Source organism: Pristiophorus japonicus, chromosome 4, assembly GCF_044704955.1.
Source record: "Pristiophorus japonicus isolate sPriJap1 chromosome 4, sPriJap1.hap1, whole genome shotgun sequence".
NCBI lineage: Eukaryota > Metazoa > Chordata > Chondrichthyes > Pristiophoridae > Pristiophorus > Pristiophorus japonicus.
The window spans coordinates 159311639-159327287 of NC_091980.1; the positions used below are offsets into that span (position 1 = coordinate 159311639).

General features: G+C 46.6%; 1 protein-coding gene across 1 annotated transcript in view; it reads right to left on the reverse strand.

Moving 5' to 3' along the window:
* Positions 1-15649, reverse strand: part of slc39a9 (solute carrier family 39 member 9) — a 42356-nt gene that overhangs the window by 3041 nt on the left and 23666 nt on the right. The window contains exons 4-6 of the mRNA XM_070878730.1: positions 14363-14431; positions 8157-8242; positions 3852-3986 (exon numbers count right to left, since the gene is read on the reverse strand). Coding sequence (XP_070734831.1) covers positions 3852-3986; positions 8157-8242; positions 14363-14431 — 290 coding nt within the window. The remainder of the gene's footprint in view (positions 1-3851; positions 3987-8156; positions 8243-14362; positions 14432-15649) is intronic.

A 15649-nucleotide genomic window follows, 5' to 3' on the forward strand; every position in this document is an offset into this window, starting at 1 on the left:
GGGGGGGGAAGAGAGAGAGAGAGAGAGAGAGAGAGAGAGGATGAGCGAGAGAGAAGAGAGAGAGAGAGGGGGGAGAGGGGGAGGAGGGGGAGAGGGGGAGAGGGGGAGAGGGGGGAGAGAGAGAGGGAGGGAGGGAGGGAGGGGGGGAAAAGAGGGAGGGGGGAAAAGAGGGAGGGGGGGAAAAGAGGGAGGGGGGGGAAAAGAGGGAGGGGGGGAAAAGAGGGAGGGGGGGGGGGAGAGAGAGAGAGAGAGAGAGAGAGAGAGAGAGAGAGAGAGAGGGGGAGGGAGAGAGGGGGGGGAGGGAGAGAGGGGAGGGAGGGAGGGAGGGAGGGAGGGAGGGAGGGAGGGAGGGAGGGAGGGAGGGAGGGAGGGAGGGAGGGAGGGAGGGAGGGAGGGAGGAGGGAGGGGGGGAAGAGAGAGAAGGGGGAGAGAGGGAGGGAGGGGGGGGGAGGAGAGAGGGAGGGAGGGGGGAGGAAAAAGAGGGAGGGAGGGGGGTAAGAGGTGGATGGAGGGAGGGAGGGGGGGAGGAGAGAGGGAGGGAGGAGGGAGGAGAGAGAGAGAGAGAGAGAGAGGGAGGGAGGGGGGGGGGGGGGGGGGGGGGGAAAGAGAGAGAGGGAGAGGGGGGGGGAGGTCAGGTCGGATCCAGTCCGGGAGGGGAGTCGAGTCGGGGAGGCGCGGGTCGGGTCGGGTCCAGTCCAGTCGGGGGTGTGGGGAGCGGGAACAGGAGCGCGGGTCGGGTCGGGTCCAGTCACAGTCGGGGGTGTGGGGAGCGGGAACAGGAGCGCGGGTCGGGTCGGGGGGTGGGGGGGCAGTGTCGGGTCTGGTCCGGAGGCAGGCGGGGGCGGGGAGCGGGTGTCGGGTCTGGTCCGGAGGCAGGGGGGAGCGGGTGTCGGGTCTGGTCCGGAGGCGGGGAGCGGGTGTTGGGTCTGGTCTGGTCTGGAGGCAGCGGGGAGCAGGTGTCGGGTCGGGTCTGGAGGCGGGGGGGGGGGGGGAGAGCGGGTGTCGGGTCTGGTCTGGTCTGGTCCAGAAGCGGTGGGGGGGGGGGGGGGGGAAGAGCGGGTGTCGCATCTGGTCCGGGGGGGGGGCGGGGGAAGGAGAGAGCAGGAGCTGGCCGTGGGAGGAGCCTTATTCACACAGCCCCAGTGAGGCCATTCAGCCAGGGCTAGGGGCTGCGTGCTTCGGGCCCCTCCCACACAGTTCGGTGCCTGGAGCTACTGCACTTGCGTGCCCATTGTAGCGCGCATGTGCAGAGGTCCCGGCACTGTTTTCAGCGCAGGGACCTGGCTCCGCCCCCCCACAGCTCGTGCTGGCTGCGCCGAGGGCCAGAGGACCTGCAAGTAGGTGGAGAATACAGAGGATTTTTTTACGCTCACTTAGTGGCGCAAAAAACGGGCGTCCAGGTTGGGACTGCGCCGTTCTAGGCACGTGTGGAAACTTGGGCCCAATGTAGTTAAAATCAGCAATCTCACTTATGGCAAACAAAAGCAAATCCCTGCTGACAATGAAAGAAATAAGAAGGAACTTGCAATTCTAAAGCACCTTTCACGACCTCAGGACATCCCAAAGCACTTTACAGCCAATTAAAGCACTTTCAAAGTGCGGTCACTGTTGTGATGCAGGAAAACGTGGCAGCCAGTTTGCACACAGCAAGCTCCCACAAATAACAATGAGATAATGACCAATTAAGCTGTCTGAATATTCAATGGTGTCTGTTACTGCTGGCTGTACTGTGACTATGTTAGCATTTTCTATCCGATCATGTAACAGCACAGGGTCAAACCCAGCTGCAAACCATTCTCCAGGTCATTCAAACTCTGCTCACTGATTTAAAAATTCTATTGGGTTGAAATTGTGCTGTGCAATATTAGTAATGAACAAAACTCCTTTCTCTGCTAGTTTAGCAAAGGCCATAGCCCAGATATTTCATACAAATACATTATTTTTTATAAAAAATAGTGTTCGACAAGCTTTCATCCATCACACTGTCAAAAATATGTATACAAGAGGACGGAAGCATTAATTTCCTGCTGGTTTTTCCAACATTGATAACCAGCCTGACAGACCTGGGGAATTCATCCACATGGAAGAAGTGGGAATTTCACCAGCAGAATACACGTGTTTCAAATAAAAGTCTCAATATCAGGGCACTTTAAAAATAACAGTTACAGAACTAAAATTAAATTGAAGTGCCTTTTGGATTTACCATTTTTTAAAAAAAAGTTCAATCACTAAAAGTGGGCAAAAATAATTAAATAGGCTAATGGGAATGTTGGTCTTCAACTTGAGGGCTGGAAGTGACGTTAGTTATACAGAGCTTTGGTTACACCACAACTGCAGCACTGCCTTCAGTTCTGGGCACCACACCTCAAAGGAGGGGGTACAGTGCAGATTCACCAGAATGTCACCAGGACTAAAAGGGTGACATTTTGAGGGCTGGTTGTATAAGCTAGGCATGTACTCCCTTGAATATACAAGATTAAGGGATGATCTAATTGAAATGTTTAAGATGATTCAAGGATTTAAAATTATTTCCTCTGGTGGGAGAGCCCAGAACAAGGCGGCACAACCTTAAAATTTGAGCTGGGCTGTTCAGGGACAAGTTCAGGAAGCACTTTTCACACAAAGGGTAGTGAAAATCTGGAACTCTTTCCTTCCTTCCCCCACCCCCCAAAAAAAAGCTGTTGCGGCTTGGGGTCACAACTGAATGTCAAAACTCAGATTTTGTTGGGCAAGGGTATTGAGGATTATGGAACCAAGGCAGGTAAATGAAGTTACGATATAGATCGGTCATGATTTAACTGAATGGCGGAACAGGCTCAAGGGGCTGAATATTTTCTCCCACTTACAGGATCAGGAGGAGACCAGAGTGGTTTCCCTCTCCTGATCACCATCTAGTGATTCCATCCCATCAGCTAGGCTCAGTTACTAGCATTTTCACTCAAGGACATAATCTAACCTGGCACTTCAGTGCACTGAGGGAGTGCTGGGCTGTGGTGGCCCTGTGGTTGAAGAGTCCTTCCAGTCTGTGGAGCCCATGCAACCGGAACTCAGCAAGAGTTGAGGAGGGCAGAGTTAGAGTATGGATTACAGGGGAATGGTTTCAAGGCATTGCCCAACTCAATGTTACTTGGGGACTGAATTAGCAAATACTAATTAGACAAAGCTCCCAGCATTAGTGAAAATATTAGATTAGATTGACTCCGCTCCCTTGCATGATCGGGTCAGTAAGCTCGCAATCAGTGCTCTCCGGGTTAGATCAAGAGGACTTGTCATTTCAAAAACTGAAAACAGAGGGAAAAATACCACACACATTATTTCTGTAATAGTTTGATGTTTGAATTGCACGGCTTGATGTGGAAACACTCCCTTCCTTCAATTATATTATCCGCTCTGCCATCGCTTTGTAGAATGATGCAACGGTAATAGATTTAAGTAACTTGTGCCTGAAACTGTGCCAATGCCACACATGATGGCTGGGCTCACTTGGCAGCATTCCCACCTCTCGGTCAGAAGTCACAGTTCACATGTTCCAGTGTGATCTTATAATCTAGGCAGGAATCTCTAGCGCAATGCTGAGGGAGTAACAGATGCCTCACCCTTGGATGAGACGTTAAACCGAGGCCCTCTCAGGTGAATGTTAAAGATCCCATGGCACCATTCGAAGACCAATGCCTTCTCAAATACCACCAAAAATATTGATCAATTGACCATTCACCCTATTGCAGCATTTAGGGTTGCAGCATGTTGGTGACAACAGACGTCACACTGCAATTTCTTAGCGCAGTATTTAGACGGGTTTTAATGTGGCAAAGGTGCTGCATGAATACCAGCGATGATTTAATGTTACTTACCTTGCTCAGGCCCAGGTAAGTGACCATGGAGAGTAGTGGTGCTGCCAAGGCAAACACCAGTAGGTGTTTCCTGATTCGATTCCTTTCAAGCCCTGCGTGCATGAGGAAAGAAACCAGACCAAAAGCAGCTGGAGCCTAAAAACAGAGGAACAAAGATTACGGTAAAAGATTTAGTCCAACACATGGTGCTCACGGTTATTTGAATCACAAGATTTCCCCCACTACCTCAGGATGTCCCAAAGTGCTTTACAGTCAATGAGGTACTTTTGAAGAGCCATGACAAACCATGAATGTTCCCATCGATACACGCACTTGATGGGTATTAATTTACTAAGGACAACACAGGGCGCTAGAGAAAGATGAGCAACAGATTAGAATATTACCGCAGCCAAGGCTTGGAAACATTAGAGAGATGGGGTCCCAGATCAGGCCAGACACCTTCTGGCAGCTTCATTTATTTATTTTTAAACTGCCATTGTTGAAAGACAAAATCTCGACTGAGCCCGGTCCTACAGTCCCCTAACAAACTGCTTTGGGTACAGTTTCCGCCCAAGTTGTCATTTAACTTGTCCTTTCGTTGCTGAAGTCGAGGGCAATGGCACCTTTCTTGATCATCCTCAATATATATTCCCGTGAGATCTTTTATGTCCACCAGAGGGGGCAGACGGGGTTTCAGTTTAACGTCTCATCTGAAAGAGTGCAGCACTCCCTCAGTACTGCACTACAGATTCTGTGCTCAAGCCTCTTAGTAGGACTTAAACCCACAACCTTCTGACTCAGAGGAGAGAGTGCTACCACTGAGTCAAGGCTGTGTTAAATAAAGTATATTGAGAAGGGATTGGGTCAAAACAAATGCATCGACATGAGTGCAGTCACTTCAGAAACAACACTGTTGATATCAGGAAAACATTTCAATAGTTTCGAACAAACTGAGACACGGTTAATAGGAGCATACACCATCGTTGGCAAGGACGACAGTTACTGCCCATCCCTAATTGCCCCGAGAAGGTTGTGGAGTCACGTACAGGCCAGACTTGAGTAAGGACAGCAGGTTTCCTTCCAGAGAGGATATTATTGAACCAGTTGGGTTTTCATGACAATCCGACTGCTTCATGGTCACTTTTACTGATACCAGCTTTTAAAAAAAAAAAATCTGAATTCTAATTCTCAAATGGTGGGATTTGAACATCCATTGACCAGTCCAGGCCTCAAACTTTATTTTACATTTTTAAATTTCATTCATTATTGGGTTTTGGGCGTCACTGGCATTTATAGCCCAGGGAGTGAATGTTTAAGGTGGTGGGTGGGGTGCCAATCAAGTGGGCTGCTTTGTCCTGGATGGTGTCGAGCTTCTCGAGTGTTGTTGGAGCTGCACTCATCCAAGCAAGTGGAGAGTATTCCATCACACTCCTGACTTGTGCTATATACCTGGTGGAAAGGCTTTGGGGAGTCAGGTGAGACATTTGCCGCAGAATACCCAGCCTCCGACCTGCTCTTGTTGCCACAGTATTTATGTGGCTGGTCCAGTTAAGCTTCTGGTCAATGGTGACTCCTAAGATATTGAGGGTGTTGAATTCGACAATGGAGTTGAATGTCATGGAGAGATATTTAGATTTTCTCATGTTGGTGATGATTGCCTGTCAAATGTGGTGCGAATGTTACTTGCCACTCATCAGCCCAAACCTGAATGTTGTCCAGGACTGCTACACATGGGCACGGACTGCTTCATTATCTGAGGAGTTGCGAATGGAGCTGAACACTACAATCATCAGCAAACATCCCCGTTTCTGACCTTATGATGGAGGAGGAAAGGTCATTGCCGAAGCTGCTGAAAATGGTTGGGCCTAGGACACTGCCCTGAGGAACTCCTGCAGCGATGTCCTGAGGCTGAGATGATTGGCCTCCATCAACCACATCCTTTATGCTAGGTATGACTCCAGCGAGTGGAGATTTCCCCCTCGGCGCTGCGCCCCCCACCCACTCTCCCTCCCGATAACATTTGATCAAATGCTGCCTTGTTGTCAAGGGCTGCCACTCTCACCTCCACTCTGGAATTCAGTTCATTTGTCAATCTTTGGACCAAGGATGTAATGAGGCGTGGAGCCGAGTGGCCCTGCCAGAAGCTAAACTGAGCATTGGTGAGCAGATAATTGGCACAAAAGTGATGTTTCATAGCACTGTCAACGACATCTTTCAGTACTTTGCTAATGATTGAGAGTAGACTGATGGGGCGGTAATTGGCTGGATTGGATTTGTCCTGCTTTTGTGTGGACAAGACATACCTGAGCATTTTTCCACTTTGTCGAGTGGATGCCAGTGTTGTAGCTGCACTGGAACAGCTTGGCTAGATGTGCGGCTAGTTCTGGACCACAGATCTTCAGCACTACATGTTCAACATGGAGGAGTACTGATTCATCAGCTGAGGGAGGGCAACAGGTGGTAATCAGCAGGTGGTTTCCTTGCCCATATTTGATCTGATGCCATGAGACTTCATGGGGTCCGGAGTCAATGTTGAGGACTCCCAGGGCCACTCACTCCCGACTGTATACCACTGTTCCCCCACCTCTGGTGGGTCTGTCCTACCGGTGATTGAGGACATTCCCAGGGATGGTGATGGAAGAGTCTGGGATGTTGGCTGAAAGGTATAATCGAGAGTGTATGACTATGTCAGGCTGCTTTTTGACTAGTCTGTAGGACTCCGCTCCCAATTTTGGCACAAGTCCCCAGATGTTAGTGAGGAGGACTTGGCATGGTTGACTGCACTGTGTGCGCCTGTCATGTCCGAATAAAATGCCTAGGTCGATGCCGGATGATCTGATGCCGGTGTTATTTTTTTAATTATAGTTTTCGTAGAGGTTTTGATACAACCAAGTGGCTTGCTCGGCCATTTCAGAGGAATTCTGCTGTCCTTATGTGGTCTGGAGTAATAGGCCAGACCACATAAGGACAGCAGAATTCCTTCCCTAAAAAGGTCATTCGTGAACCAGATGGGTTTTTACGACAATCCAATAGCTTCATGGTCACCATTGCTGATGCTAGCTTTTTATTTCATACTAGCTTTTTATTTAATTTATTTAATCGTTTATTTATTTAAAAACTGAATTAACATTCACAAACTTACATAAGAACACAGAAGTAGGAGCAGTAAGGCCATGTATGCCCTCAAGCCTGCTCTGCCATGCAATAAGATCATGTCTGAACTTCTATATCAACCCCACTTTCCTGCACTGTCCGCATATCCCTTGATTTCCTTAGTGCCCAAACATTGATGGATCTCAGTCTTGAACATATTCACTAACTGAGCATCCACAGCCTTCTAGGGTATAGAATTCCAAAGATTTACAACCCTGAGAGAAGAAATTTCTCATCTCAATCCTAAATGGTCGATCCTTTATCCGCAGACTATGAACCCTTGTTCTGGACTCTATGGCCAATAGAAGCAGCCAGTCAGCATCTACCCTGTCAAACCCTCTAAGAATTGTGTGTTGAGACCACCTCTCATTCTCCTAAACTCTAGGAGGGTATGCAAGGCGAGTCTACTCAATTTCTCCTCACAAGGTAGCCCTCACCCCAGGAATCAATCTAGTGAACCTTCGTTGCAAGCATATCCTTCCTTAGGTAAGGAGACCAAAACTGCACACAGTACTCCAGGTGCAGTCTCACCAAAGCCTGATATAATTGCAGAAAGACTTCTTTACGCTTGTACTCTAAGCCCCTTGCAAAAGACATACCATTTGCCTTCCTGACTGCTTGTTGTACCTGCATGTTATCTTTGTGATTCGTAAACAACGACATTCAAATCCCTCTGAATACCAACTTTTACTACAACAATACAAAAGCAAAATACTACAGATGCTGGGATCTCAAAAACAGAAAATGCTGGAAATTTCAGCGGGTCAAGAAGGATGACAAAGGATGACCTGAAACACCAACTTTTGCTAGTCGCTCATCATTTAAAAAATTCTGCCTTTCCATTCTTCTTATCAAAGTGGTTAACTTCACACTTCCCCATATTATACTCCATCTAACACCTTCTTGCCCAATCACAACCTCTTTGCATCTCCCTCACAGCTTACTGTCCCATGATGGGATTGAGCCCCCTCACCGGATTATTAGTGAAGACCTCCGGTAGGTCCAGTCAGTCATTACACTACTCCAGGCCAGGCCTCTCAATTACCAGTCCACTACTGTACCCGTGTCTAAAGGGGAAAAATGAGCAGTTAAATCCAATTACTGAAAGTTTATCTCAAATCCGAAAATGTGGAATACAGTAAAGAATGAGAAATCCAAGATTCAGATACTTACTTTGTGCAACATAATAGCTACAAATACAATCAACTGTACACTTGTCTGTGATGTGGAAGCTGCTGCACCCAATGCAATGCCATCCGCTGTAAGGGAAAGGAATAGATGAGGATGGGTAGTGCAGGGCGATACAGAAATAAAAGAAAACCCCATAACTCCCGGTCATGGGCAAGCTGAAAATGGTTCACTCTTACTTACTTACAACTTTCTTGATAAAAGACTCCACGATTAGAAAACAAAACTCTTTTTTGATAGATCACAAATGTTGATAGAGGCTGTGTGGTAAACTGGGCTACTGCACAGGGCAGTGCAGAGACTAGTTCAGAACTCTGACATACAGCCAACAGTCAGGAAGGGGAAACAATGGGTTTGCATACCACCAGCAGGTTCAATGTGCATTGGCTGTCCTTTCCACAATCCCACCTTGCATTACTTAAAGGCAAACAAGATCTGTAGCAAAACAACATTCTTTTTTTTAAAATCACGTCCTACATGCCAGAGAAAGGTTGCGGATTCAATCCAGCTCAATCTGCAATTACTTTCACTGTTCACACAGCAAGACACAAACTGGAAAAGCCAAGACAGAGAAAAGGAGCAGGACTTAAGTGAACAGAGAAGAGAGAATGGCTCAGAAGACAGCAACACTCAGAACAGAGGAGGTTGAGAGGAGACCTCATTGAGGTGCACAAAATATTGAGGGGCCTGGACAGTGGATAGTAAGGGCCTATTTCCATTGGTGGAGGGGTCTATAACAAGGGGGCATAGTTTTAAGGTGGTTGATGGACGGTTTAAAGGGGATTTGAGGGGGTGGGGCGGCTTCCTTACGCAGAGGGCTGTGGAACTCGCTGCCTGGAAGAGTGGTGGATGCAGAAACCCTCACCATTTTTAAAGAGATGGTTGGATGGGCACTTAAAGTGCAGTAACCTGCAGGGTTATGGACCTAGAGCTGGTAATTGGGATTAGACTGGATGACCTTTTGTTGGGCAGTGCAGATATAATGGTAAGTACTGCAGGGAATAGAATACGGCCAGCGTGATCTCCTGGACTAGTTTCGATCGCCTGGATGGGTCGGAGAGGAATTTTCCCAGATTTTTCTTCTCCCTAAATTGGCCTGGGTTTTTAATCTGGTTTTTGCACCTCCCAGGAGATCACATGGCTCCAGTTGGGGTGGAGTGTAGAATGTTTCAGTACAAGGGGTGTCGCTGTTGAGAGGCAGACTGGTTGGGCTGGGTGCTCTTTGCCTATCCGTCATTGTTCATTGGTTCATAGGTTTACATGTAACCTTTCGGGCTGCGGACCGAGGGCCGTGCGGCTCTTTGTTGGCCTTTTTCTGTGCTGTAAATTTCTATGTTTCTTAGGGTGAGTGTGCATTGGAGGCACACACAGCATTGTTGCAGTTCCCAGAAGCACAAGTATTTACTGGAGACAGGAACAATCTGAAATGTACATAGGACTGATTAATCATAGTTAAGTCTTTAGGAATTATTCTGACAAGGTACAACAATAATAAATCATCTGTGGTGTTGTTTCAGTTAATTCATGAAACTATACAAATCTGAATTTCCTGTTTCGTTTTGAATGCATAGAAATCACCATTAAACAGTACAAACAGGGTTCCTAGTGGCTTATCATAACATTTGGGAAAAAATTGCAGGGCTATGGGAAAAGAGCAGGGGACTGGGACTAATTAGACCGCTATTTCAAAGAGCCGGCACAGGCACGATGGTCCGAATGTTAACCTGTGAAATTCCCTACTGCAGAGTGTTGTTGATGCCAGTTCATTGGATATATTCACGAGGGAGTTAGATATGGCCCTTACGGCTAAAGGGATCAAGGGGTATGGATAGAAAGCAGGAAAGGGGCACTGAGTGAATGATCAGCCATGATCTTATTGAATGGTGGTGCAGGCTCGAAGGGCCGAATGGCCTACTCCTGCACCTATTTTCTATGTTTCTATATCATTCTAGGATTCATTTAACTGGGTGCTGGATTCAATCACTGCTCTGCACGGAGTTACTTGATCTCTGACATGGCAAAAGGCTACGACTGGACTCAGCACCACTGGAATGGCAGTGCTCAGGCTGGACTGCTATCTCACACAAAGCGGCCACTCTTCATGCATGCTAGACAGCAGTTGTTAGAATATTCATAGAAATATAGAAAATAGGTGCAGGAGTAGGCCATTCAGCCCTTCGAGCCTGCACCACCATTCAATGAGTTCATGGCTGAACATGCAACTTCAGTACCCCATTCCTGCTTTCTCGCCATACCCCTTGATCCCCCAAGTAGTAAGGACTACATCTAACTCCTTTTTGAATATATTTAGTGAATTGGCGTCAACAACTTCCTGTAGTAGAGAATTCCACAGGTTCACCACTCTTTGGGTGAAGAAGTTTCTCCTCATCTCGGTCCTAAATGGCTTCTCTCTTATTCTTAAGACTGTGACCCCTGGTTCTGGACTTCCCCAACATTGGGAACATTCTTCCTGCATCTAAACCCGTCAGAATTTTAAACATTTCTATGAGATCCCCTCTCATTCTTCTGAACTCGTGAATACAAGCCCAGTTGATCCAGTCTTTCTTGATATGTCAGTCCCGCCATCCCAGGAATCAGTCTGGTGAACCTTCGCTGCACTCCCTCAATAGCAAGAATGTCCTTCCTCAAGTTAGGAGACCAAAACTGTACACAATACTCCAGGTGTGGCCTCACCAAGGCCCTGTACAACTGTAGTAACACCTCCCTGCCCCTGTACTCAAATCCCCTCGCTATGAAGGCCAACATGCCATTTGCTTTCTAACCGCCTGCTGTACCTGCATGCCAACCTTCAACGACTGATGTACCATGACACCCAGGTCTCGTAGCACCTCCCCCTTTTCCTAACCCCAAAGTGGATAACCTCACATTTATCCACATTATACTTCATCTGCCATGCATTTGCCCGCTCACCTAACCTATCCAAGTCACTCTGCAGCCTCATAGCATCCTCCTCGCAGCTCACACTGCCACCCAACTTAGTCTCATCCGCAAATTTGGAGATACTGCATTTAATCCCCTTGTCTAAATCATTAATGTACAATGTAAACAGCTGGGGCTCCAGCACAGAACCTTGCTGGTACCCCACTAGTCACTGCCTGCCATTCTGAAAAGTACCCATTTACTCCTACTCTTTGCTTCCTGTCTGACAACCAGTTCTCAATCCACGTCAGCACACTACCCCCAATCCCATGTGCTTTAACTTTGCACATTAATCTCTTGTGTGGGACCTTGTCGAAAGCCTTCTGAAAGTCCAAATATACCACAGCAACTGGTTCTCCCTTGTTCACTCTACTGGAAACATCCTCAAAAAATTCCAGAAGATTTGTCAAGCATGATTTCCCTTTCACAAATCCATGCTGACTTGGACCTATCATGTCACCTCTTACCAAATGCGCTGCTGTGACATCCTTAATAATTGATTCCATCATTTTACCCACTACCGATGTCAGGCTGACCAGTTTATAATTCCCTATTTTCTCTCTCCCTCCTTTTTTAAAAAGTGGGGTTACATTGGCTACCCTCCACTCCATAGGAACTGATCCAGAGTCTATGGAATGTTGGAAAATGATTGTCAATGCATCCACTATTTCCAAGACCACCTCCTTAAGTACTCTGGGATGCAATCCATCAGGCCCTGGGGATTTATCGGCCTTCAATCCCATCAATTTCCCCAACACAATTTCCCGACTAATAAGGATTTCCCCCAGTTCCTCCTTCTTACTAGACCCTCTGACCTCTTTTATATCCGGAAGGTTGTTTGTATCCTCCTTAGTGCATACCGAACCAAAGTACTTGTTCAATTGGTCCGCCATTTCTTTGTTCCCCGTTATGACTTCCCCTGATTCTGACTGCAGGGGACCTACGTTTGTCTTTCCTCACCTTTTTCTCTTTACATATCTATAGAAGCTTTTGAAGTCCGTCTTAATGTTCCCTGCAAGCTTCCTCTCGTACTCTATTTTCCCTGCCCTAATCAAATCCTTTGTCCTCCTCTGCTGAGTTCTAAATTTCTCCCAGTCCCCGGGTTCGCTGCTATTTCTGGCCAATTTGTATACCACTTCCTTGGCTTTAATACTATCCCTGATTTCCCTTGATAGCCATGGTTGAACCACCTTCCCTTTTTTACTTTTACGCCAGACAGGGATGTACAATTGTTGTAGTTCATCCATGCGGTCTCTAAATGTCTGCCATTGCCCATCCAGTGTCAACCCCTTAAGTATCATTCGCCAATCTATCCTAGCCAATTCACGCCTCATACCTTCAAAGTTACCCTTCTTTAAGTTCTGGACTATGGTCTCTGAATTAACTGTTTCGTTCTCCATCCTAATGTAGAATTCCACCATGTTATGGTCACTCTTCCCCAAGGGGCCTCGCACAACGAGATTGCTAATTAATCCCCTCTCATTACACAACACCCAGTCTAAGATGGCCTCCCCCCTAGTTGCTCCTTGACATATTGGTCTAGAAAACCATCCCTTATGCACTCCAGGAAATCCTCCTCCACCGTATTGCTTCCAGTTTGGTTAGCCCAATCTATATGCATATTAAAGTTACCCATGATAACTGCTGCACCTTTATTGCATGCACCCCTAATTTCCTGTTTGATGCCCTCCCCAACATCACCACTACTGTTTGGAGGTCTGTACACAACTCCCACTAACGTTTTTTTGCCCTTTGGTGTTCTGTAGCTCTACCCATATAGATTCCATATCATCCAAGCTAGCATCCTTCCTAACTATTGCATTAATCTCCTCTAACCAGCAATGCTACCCCACCTCTTTTTCCTTTTATTCTATCCTTCCTGAATGTTGAATACCCTTGGATGTAGAGTTCCCAGCCTTGATCATCCTGAAGCCACGTCTCTGTAATCCCAATCACATCATAACTGTTTACATCTATTTGCACAGTTAATTCATCCACCTTATTACGGATACTCCTTGCATTAAGACACAAAGCCTTCAGGCTTGTTTTTTTAAACACATTTTGTCCTTTTAGAGTTATGATGTAGTGTGGCCCTTTTTGTTTCTTGCCTTTGACTATTGCTTTTTACCTTTCTACCATCTGTTGCTGACTCCATATTACTTCGCACTGTCTCGCTGCATTGGTTCCCATCTCCCTGCCATATTAGTTTAAACATTCCCGAACTGCATTAGCAAATGTTACCCCAGGAAATCAGTTCCAGTCCTGCCCAAGTGCAGACCGTCCCCTTTTGTACAGGTCCCACTTCCCCCAGAACTGGTTCCAATGTCCCAGGAATTTGAATCCCTCCCTCTTGCACCACTGCTCAAACCACAGGCACTTCACAGCCAGCTCCCTATTTATCCTCGCACTTCTCAACAGGAGTCATGGCATATAGTGATCACCCTTGCTGATTTTTTTCTCCTCCCCAGATCAGTGTGTTGCAAACCCTATATTTAATGCATTCAGCACCAAAAACTGGGACATGCATTTCCTAAATCCTCAAGTCAAAATGCAAAACTGGCCTGCACTCGTGTTGTGTAAATTTGTTCCATAAATCTACCTTGACACAAACATTTAAGGAACTGGTGAAATGTTCAATTTACCCAATATACATTTACAATAATATTGTATTGCACACAGCTGAGAGAGAGCGAGCGAGAGCGCGCAAGATCCATTATGCTGGACCCAAACTGCTGCAAGAGCATTCTTTCAAGTAATAAGCCGTGAAACCACGAGATGGAATGAAAATAAAGTACACAGGGCCAACTGCTGGTTAAAATAAAAAATGATCAGAATCAAAACCTCTGCGGGATTGAACGGCAGGGGCAAAAGGGTGGAGTGGAGGGAGCAAGTGGGGGGGGGGGGGGGGGGGAGGAAGAGGAATCCATACAAAAGAACTTGTACAATTACAGCAACTTTGAAAAATCTTTGTATTTTAGCATGACACGGAGATCAGGTAATTGATACTGGGGGCAGTGGGCCGGAAATGGTTTGGCACATTCTATGCTTAAGATTCGGTTCATCGTTTACTTTATGCATCACATAATCAGCAGTCTCAATGAAGAATCCAGCCACTGAAAGAGCACCAGCAGTCCTGGGATTGCACCATCAGCTCGTCACTTTGAAGCCCTGACATGTGTTTTGGACCCAGTAGGAGAAGCGCTGAAGCGGTGCTATTAAAGCTGTCACACAATATGAAGAAGTTGCATTACCTGCTGCGTGAACCACCAGTCCAAGTGTGGTGGTGATCTTGGTATTTGCTGTTCTTGCAGCTTCAGGGTCTGAAAGACATATTAAAAACAAAATGAACCATGCAGACAACTCTCGCAAATTTAAACGCATCAATCATTTCAGCAGGATATTTTCATACACAAGTCATTTCTTTGATCCCCGTGTCCCTTCGCTTGGTTGGATGCCCACCAAAGATTCTGGTAGTTAACCACCAGAGGCCCCCTTGGCACGATTCTGCCCTGTTCAATATCGCACCCAAAGACATGCTGCAGCCCTTACTATGCCACTGGTGTCTTCTCTCTTGACCAAGCCTAGTCGGTTACTTTTATGCCAGTTGGTAAAATCCAAAAATCAGAAGAATCCTGAAGTCCTATAGCAGGTTTATAGGCCAGAGCAGTCTGTGGTGGGCTGGACTACTGAAAGTTACCTCATGTCACTGTAAGACAGAGTCCTCACACAAAAATAGGGCTTTTATTTGTGATTTTGTAAAGAAAGCTGTTAATTGCCACAAAAGTGCCAATATTTTGCTGCATTTTCAGTGTGTGGAATTCAAAGGGGACCACTGAAACTGAGATTGTTCTTCTTCGAGCAGAGTAGGTCAAGGGGAGATTTAATAAGTGTTTAAAGATTCAATAATAACTTTCAAAAAGGGAATTTGAAAAATACTTCAAGAGGAAAAAAATTGCAGGGCAGTGGGACTAATTGGATAGCTCTTTCAAAGGAACGATGGGCCGAATGGCCTCCTTCTATGCTGTATGATTCTATGATGCAATTCTCCTCTTCACACAATTCTCAACCCACAATGCAAAAATTGATTAACCCCCATTAAGGCACACCTGATTAGGAAAGCAGGCCATACACAATACCGATCCTTTGCTGCTCTAACTTCAATACACTGGTTTCCCAGGGCTGCGGTACAAAAGTGGCAGAATTGGTATAGTCAGACTAGGGAGGAAAAGGGAGGGTGCATTAAAAAAAAAGTTTCTGGTTCAGGGACTGAGTGCAGTACTTTAATTCTACTAGTCTAAACACGGCACAAAGTGAACTGAAATTTAGCCTAAGGTTTGTGACAGCCCTTGCATGAAACACCAGGCACGGGAACAATGAGGTCTCACAGTTGCAGGAAAATCACACTTAATGGGCGGCCTTCCATACATTCCTAAAATTTCAGCAGCTTCTCATCCCCATACTTTAGCATGTGGACTGTAACAAAGCCTTGAATGGTTTACTTGTTCAGCTTGGATCTTAAAACTGAGACCAGTGCTTCT